At 42.7% G+C, this 7,551-nt stretch overlaps 1 protein-coding gene across 1 annotated transcript; it reads right to left on the minus strand.

Moving 5' to 3' along the window:
* Positions 1-3,158: 3,158 nt before the first annotated feature.
* On the minus strand, positions 3,159-7,348 carry LOC114489701 (olfactory receptor 1N1-like). Its single transcript, XM_028503561.2, is given in 4 exon segments — positions 3,159-3,601; positions 3,604-3,933; positions 3,936-4,117; positions 6,848-7,348. Coding segments are annotated over 3 exon segments (951 nt in total). The 5' UTR covers positions 4,114-4,117; positions 6,848-7,348.
* Positions 7,349-7,551: the final 203 nt, after the last annotated feature.

Here is a 7,551-nt window from a genome sequence, read left to right on the forward strand (position 1 = left end):
TCTTTTCATCTCCTTTTTGTGTCTGCCCTATGGAAAATGCAATATGGTTACCCAACTTTACACGTAAATGTAAGACTTACTAGGACATAATAAGCAAGTAGAGTGACATTTAAGGCTGTGGTGATGCCCGAAGTCTAGTCGAGGTGTGAACTTGGAAATCAAAACATTTGAAAGAGTCTCATATTTGATATGTGTCAAATATTAAATAGCAACTTTGCCTTATTCATTTCACTCCACAGACTTAAACTTAGGCTACATGTAAATGAAAACAATCTGCTTTGTGGCCTGTCTTTCCACAGGGTTCCACTTGCACTTGTGTTCTCCACGTATTTCCATGGGCATTTTCAAAGTTAGGTTCTTTTCTCTGCAAAGGAACAAGACACAGGCACAGAAAAACTAAGACAATGGAGCCCATTAAAAAGGATGTCTTTGGAGACACTGAAGTAGCCTTGATCAGACAACTAGCAAAAGAGAAGACTTCCAGGTTTAGTGTAATCTTTCATAGAGTTTCACAGATTTTATTGAATTAACAAAATTCAATAAAAATGACTAAAATTAACAATTTTAAATTTAAATTATTTTATTGTTGTTCAAGTACAATTGTCTGTATTTTCTCCCCACCCTTCCCCCATCCCCTCCAAACCTCCGTCCCTCCCTTGCTTCCACCCTCCCCCTTGGTTTTGTCCATGTGTCATTTATAGTAGTTCCTGAAAACCCTTGTCCCCACTGTCCCCTCCTCACTCCTGTCTGGCTACTGTTAAATTGTTCTTAATTTCAATGACTCTGGTTATATTTTTTTTTATTTTTCTTTTGTTGATTATGTTCCAGTTAAAGGAGAGATCATATGGTATTTGTCCCTCACTGCCTGGCTTATTTTACTCAGCATAATACTCTCCAGTTCCATCCATGCTGTTGCAAAGGGTATAAGCTCCTTCTTTCTTTCTGCTGCACAGCATTCCATTGTGTAAATGTACCATGGTTTTTTGATCCACTCCTTTGCTGATGGGCACTTAGGTTGCTTCCAGCACTTGGCTATAGTAAATTGTGCTGCTATGAACACTGGGGTGCATAGGTTCTTTTGGATTGGTGTTTCAGAGCTCTTAGGGTATAATCCCAGCAGTGGAACTGCTGGGTCAAAAGGCAGTTCCATTTTTAGTTTTCTGAGAAAATTCCATACTGTTTTCTACAGTGGCTGCACCAGTCTGCATTCCCCCAAAATTAACATGTTTAAGTATATTGATACCGTATGTATTCTATGTCTACATTTGCATACAAAAATGCAAATATTATAAGTTATTGTAGAAAAAGAAAGCTATAACGTACTGTTTAAATAAATCCCAGTTATGTAAATAAAAATTTATGAATAAAAACCATTTTAGAAGGACAAAAATAATAACGGAAGGTTGAGTACTTCATTCTTTGTTTTCATTTTTACATTGTTTGGACTTCCATCATGAAGCAGAATTCATTTCATAAGCAGCGAACCAAAAAGGAGTATCCACTGGGGAGAAAACCCCCTCTTCACACCCCCAAGTTATGAGCTAATCAGGAGAAACACAAATCTGGCAGGGAAGGGCAGGAAGGAGGTCTTTCCACATCTTCTTTTGGGGTCACACTTGCAGGGCATCCACCCTGATGTTCTTTCTAAGGACAGTGTTTCCTCAAAGTCCACCCATCTGCCTCAGAATTACCTGGAGCCCTAATCTCATGAATGAGCATTTCTGGAGGTAGAGCATCTTTAATAAGCTCCCAGGTGATTATGCTGAACATCAAAGTTTAGGGACCACTGCCCTAGGGCATCTGTCCTGGAGGGAGTAAGAAGAAGACTGAGCAATTAAGATGAGTTTAATGCAGGTCTCTTACCAAGAACCTGTTGCTTTGTCCCTTGGGTCCTTTCCCTGGTAGATAGAGAGGAGTCTTCCCATCTACATTTCTGAAGCTGGTGAATTGAGAAGCCTGAACCCCAGGCTTTTTGTGCTGTTTCCCTCTGATATCAGTGAGAGGTTTAAGATGCAGAAAACCGGTTCCTGGGTGTCCCGCTGAGAAGTTGAAAGACTAGTCCCTACTCCAGGAGGCTAGATGACTTCAGCATAACGTTCAGAGCAGAACTGGGTCCTTTGTCAGGAGCAGGTGCGTGCATGCCTGCGTGGGTGGGTGTACACAGGTGCTCATCACTTCTCTGTGCTCTTTCTGAAGTCACTTCTTATTACTACTTCCTAAAGACAGGGATATCACAATCACCACTGGCCAGCAACTCCCACACCTTTAACGCTGAGCCTTGGGAAAAGGAAGAGTACAGCCAGCTGCCTGCTCGATGATGTCCTGCCTGTAATCCCTAGTACAGTTCCATACCTTCCTCAAAAGCATCAAACCTTGGGCCTAGGAAACACCTACAACCTCAGTTACATTTGCCTGAGTTCCACTGAAGACACTGAGTTTCTTCACTGGAGAACTTTGCATTTTATATTTAATTGAATCAATATCACTTAATATAGGACATCTCCCAGATCAAACATTTATTGATTATACTTTTCTCATTGTCCTTCCATCCCCAGCTGACAGAGGAGGTCCATGAGGAGGGACAACCAGAGCAGCGTGTCCGCGTTCCTCCTCCTGGGGCTGCCCATCCGGCCAGAGCACCAGGGTGTGTTCTTCACCCTGTTCCTGGGCATGTACCTGACCACACTGCTGGGCAACCTGTTCATCATCCTGCTCATCAGGCTGGACTCCCGCCTGCACACGCCCATGTACTTCTATAATTGACAAACTAATAATCTAGAATGAATGTGTCATGGAAGCAGGAACTGTGTCTTGTTCTGTGCTATATCCCTAGCATTTATAACCACTAGCATTTATAACACAAAGTAGGTGTCTGGTATATATTTGCTAAAGCAATGAATCTCAGAGAAAAGATTTCTGACTTTTTGAGTAGTGGAAGGATGAAGAGTGACAACAGTGATAATAACAGCTATCATTTATTGAAAACTTACCATTTATTTACTAGCCACTATACCAGATGCATTTCATAGTTTATCTCAGCTAATCCTCCAAGTCACCTTGAGAAGGCTAGCTCAGAGAGGTTAGCAATCTTATGACTAGTGTGTGGTAGACCCAAAACTGAAGCCAGGTTTGTCTGGCTCCAAGCCTATGTCTTTTCATTAAAGGTTGCTACCACTATATCTAAGAGAAAAAACTCTCCCACGACTGAGGAGCCTCCTAAGGGCCCCCTTCATGTCCTTGTTCCTTAGGCTGTAGATAAAGGGGTTCAACATGGGGACCACCACAGTGTACACTGCTGCTGCTGCAATGTCCTTTTCTTCAGAGGCAACAGAAGGAGGGCACAGATAGGCACCAAAGAGGGTCCCATAGAACACACAGACAACGCAGAGATGGGAACTGCAGGTGGAAAAGGCCCTGTCCGCCCCACCAGGAGTTCGCATCCTCAGGATGGCCGATACAATGTGGATGTAGGAGATGACAATGCAAATAAAGGGGATGATGAGTACTGTGCCTCCTAAGGCAAAAAGCATCAACTTCTTGATGTGGGTGTCAGAACATGACAGCTTCAGGACAGGAGTTATGTCACAGAAAAAGTGAGCTATTCCCCCACAACGCAGAAGGACAGCTGAGCCATGAGGAGGGTGTGAGTCAGGTCAACAGTGTGTGTGAGCACCCAGCACAGGGCAAGCAACAGGGCACAGACTCTGGGGCTCAGGACTGCAGAGTAGTGGAGAGGGCGGCAGATGGCCATATAGTGGTCGTACGCCAATACGGCCAGGAAAAAGCTGTCCAGGTCACCAGACATCAGAAAGAAATACATTTGTGTGAGGCAACCAGCATAGGAGATGGTATGACGCCGAGTCTGAACATTCACCAGCATCTTGGTAACTGTGGAGGATGTTAAACCCACATCAACAAAAGACAGATTAGCCAAAAGAAGTACATGGGGGTGTGGAGGTGCGGGTCAGAGCTGATGGCCAGGATGATGAGCAGGTTCCCCGTCAAGGTGATAAGATACATACACAGGAAGATACCAAAGAGTAACTGCTGTTGCTCTGGTGACCCAGATATCCCTCGGAGGAAAAATTCAGAGAGGCACGACTGGTTTTCCATGACTCTGGAGCATCGGAAGTTAGAAAGGACAGTTAGAGTGCTAGATTTCTTCTAGAATTCTGCATGTTGCTGACTTCCAAATCTTCTAACTCCTAAATCGCCCTTTAAATTCATTGTTATCCCCAATCCTGACTTTACCTCCAATCTGACCCTAGATTCTTTTTCTCTCTTCCTTGGGACTCTCATTGTTTGTTTGGTTTTTTCCCCTTTCCTCATCCTTCCCTCTGATCAATCTCTTACACAGAGGAAACTCTGCTAAGGAGGCACTAGGCGTGTTCAATGCTGGGGATTACCACGTCTTGAACTAGGTCCACAGCCCCATATCAATTTCATCATTGCAGTGACATGGACACATGAGTACACTGAGGTGAGCTAGATCTTACACGCTCCTGGTAGCCCCTATAGCCATACAAAATTCTTTTTAAAACACTTATAATACCTCATTTTAGAGTGAAGGGCATATGAAGGACGCATGTCCCTTTATCTCTTCATCATTTCTCCTGAACTAGAGAAGATGGAGTTCTGCATTTTGTTCACTGTTTGCATTATTGTCCCTGCCATCCACCATCACCTTGTAGCTAACATCTACCAGCCACTTTTTACATGTCAGGTGCTCTACTAAGCACTTCATACAGACTGCTTCCTGGAACCCTGTAACAATGCTGGGCAGCAGAGACTACTGTTATTGTCTTTGTATAGAAGAGAAAACTGAAGATAAAGATGCTTGAGTAATTTGCACATGGACCCACAGCTTGTAAATATTTCAGACAGATCAAACTCAGCCTTGACACCATAAATTGTATCATCAATCAGTACAGATAGAAAGTGATTTTTTATCACCAGAGTTATATTAATCCCTCAGTATTCCTAGTTTAATATCTTTAGCTTCACTTACCCTTCCTATCTTGTATATTTGTCTTCTACAGAAAAACAATAAAGTTTAAGAACTAGTACAGCCCATAGGATCTGGTCCAAACACCCCCATATATTGGTCTGTGGACCAATTTATCAACCAAGTAAGATGCTTATTAACAAAACAGAATCCTCAGACTTCCTGAGTTAAACTCTCTAGGATACAGTCTGGGTATATGTATTTAAAACTGAAAATGAAAACTAAACCCTCCTCAGGTATTGTAATGCTCAATAAAGCTTAAGAAAAATTCACTTAGTTCAACTCTTCATTTGATTCACAGATGAATAAGCTAAGCTTCAGAAAAGTGATTGTAAAAACAAAACTTAAGGTTCAAAAGAGTAAAGTTTACACTGTTCCTTAGAGAAAGACATGACACAAGGATCAGGGTATCCAGACTCTCAGACCAGCGCCCTTTCTGTTAAGTCAGCTGTTGTTTCATTTTTCTTTTCCTTTTTTTTGTCATATAATTTTTTATTATTTTTTGTAATTAATATCTTAGAGATCTAAATATGTTCTTATTCCCAATTTCTATTCAAAGTCCACACCTAGAGAAAAACTTACCTCCAAAGTGATGAAAGATTTATTAATGCAGCCATGGCTGGTGTGGCTCAGTGGACTGAGTGCCAGCCTAAGAACCAAAGGGTCTCTGGTTTGACTCCCAGTCAGGGTATGTGCCTGGGTTGCAGGCCAGGTCCCCAGTGTGGGGTTCATGAGAGGCAGCCACACATTCATGTTTCTCCTTCTCTTTTTCCCTCCTTTCCCCTTTCTCTAAAAATAAAGTAAATCTTTTTTTAAGACATTATTTATTTATTTTTCGACAGAGGAGAAGGGAGGGAGAAAGAGAGAAAGAGAAACATCAATGTGTGGTTGCCTCTCACACATCTCCTACCAGGGACCTGGCCTGAAACCCAGGTATGTGCCCTGGCTGGGAATAGAACCAGTGACCCTTCGGTTCACAGGCCTATGCTCAGTCTACTGAGCCACACCAGCCAGGGCCTAAAGTAAATCTTTTTTAAAAAGATTTACTGATGCATTGCTCATATTTTGCAGTACATACTTCAAACTTTAGCAAGAACAACATCTGAGAACTAAAAACAATGCATATTTATCTACCTCTGAACCCCACACTAATTGAGGAACATACCTCAGAGCTTTATAACTCATCTGAGAGATCAGAAAGTCACAAACTAAGTTATTCTCTCCCCTGCTCCATCTCTCGATGGGGAATGTGATGCCTCATGAAGATCAGACTCCTCTGACTGGGCACTTTCTAATAACCATGTCCTGGAAGGCAAGAGACTCTTTTAAGACCGAAGTAATTGTGTATCTTGAAAAAAGGAGCATGACACAGACTGCCAAACAATGCTATGTGCTCCTGACATCCAGATCCTGCCTGCAGCAAGTCCATTCAATGTCACTACGGTTCTCAAAGAGACTGCAAGTTATTTCAGGGCAGAGATGAGTCTCTTCTGTTACCTCTGTCAGCATATAACACCTTGATCAGACTATTCCTAGAGAAGTCCCTCATCTATTGCACCAAGCAGTCAATGTCAGAAAATTCTTCCAATCCTCTAAAAAGGGTCCAAAACTCTCCATTGCAAGTCCAGCATTTTACCTTTTGTTCTTTATACTCAGGGGTCTTGTGCTAATATCCCTTGCCCCACCCTTTGGTTCTTCCTTTCCCAAAAAGGTTTCCCATCCTTCATCCTGCCTATAGCCTCAAAAACCTATGTAGATCCCAGGGAGAACATTAAGGTGCTTCCAGAACCTTGGGGCAACCTCTGATCTGTCATCCCAGGGTAATGAGGTCCCTTAACTTACCTCCGCTGCTTCTTCAATTACTATGTCTGCTCACAGGTTAAGAACTGGCTTGGAGATGATGGGGAGATTATTGCAAAAGCAGGACTTGCTGGCCTACAATTGTCTGTCTCGAGTTTCTCTTTTCACTGCTACTCTGGTACTGAGAAGGCACTGCGGATGTCCTTAATTTGGAGGAAGGAGAGAAGAGCTGAGATTCCTCCTGACAACCTTCGTCCTGTGACTAACTGAAATCACAGTTCAGGGTCGAGAATAATAAATACAGATGGTGAGTAACCAGAAGCAAAAGAGTTAGGTTGCTAAACTGGGATTAAAAATAAGATTGGGGGAAAAGGGAGAAAGAAAGAGACTAGGATTCCAGATGAGGAGCCCAAGAGATCAACAAAGGATTGTAAAGCCAAGCTGGAACAGAGAAGACATCAGCTGGAGACCAGAAGAAGAGGTGCTGTACTGAGTGCTTAAGATTATCTAGGACCCATGGTACTCTAGCCCCAGTCAACCCAGGTCTTCAGGAATTTTGAAGTATTTTATGTTTGCATTTTGAAACCAAAACTGAGGACTCAGAAACAGGGAGCTGCTAGCTCTCAGGCTAATACTAGGAGGAGGGTGAACATGCTCTACTTTGGGTATTTAGAGACAGGGAATCATGGGACACAGTTCCCTAGAGCCTTGTTAGAGCTAACACTCACAACTGCCCAAATTCCCCT

Source organism: Phyllostomus discolor, unplaced genomic scaffold (genome assembly GCF_004126475.2).
Source record: "Phyllostomus discolor isolate MPI-MPIP mPhyDis1 unplaced genomic scaffold, mPhyDis1.pri.v3 mPhyDis1_scaffold_24, whole genome shotgun sequence".
Lineage (NCBI taxonomy): Eukaryota > Metazoa > Chordata > Mammalia > Chiroptera > Phyllostomidae > Phyllostomus > Phyllostomus discolor.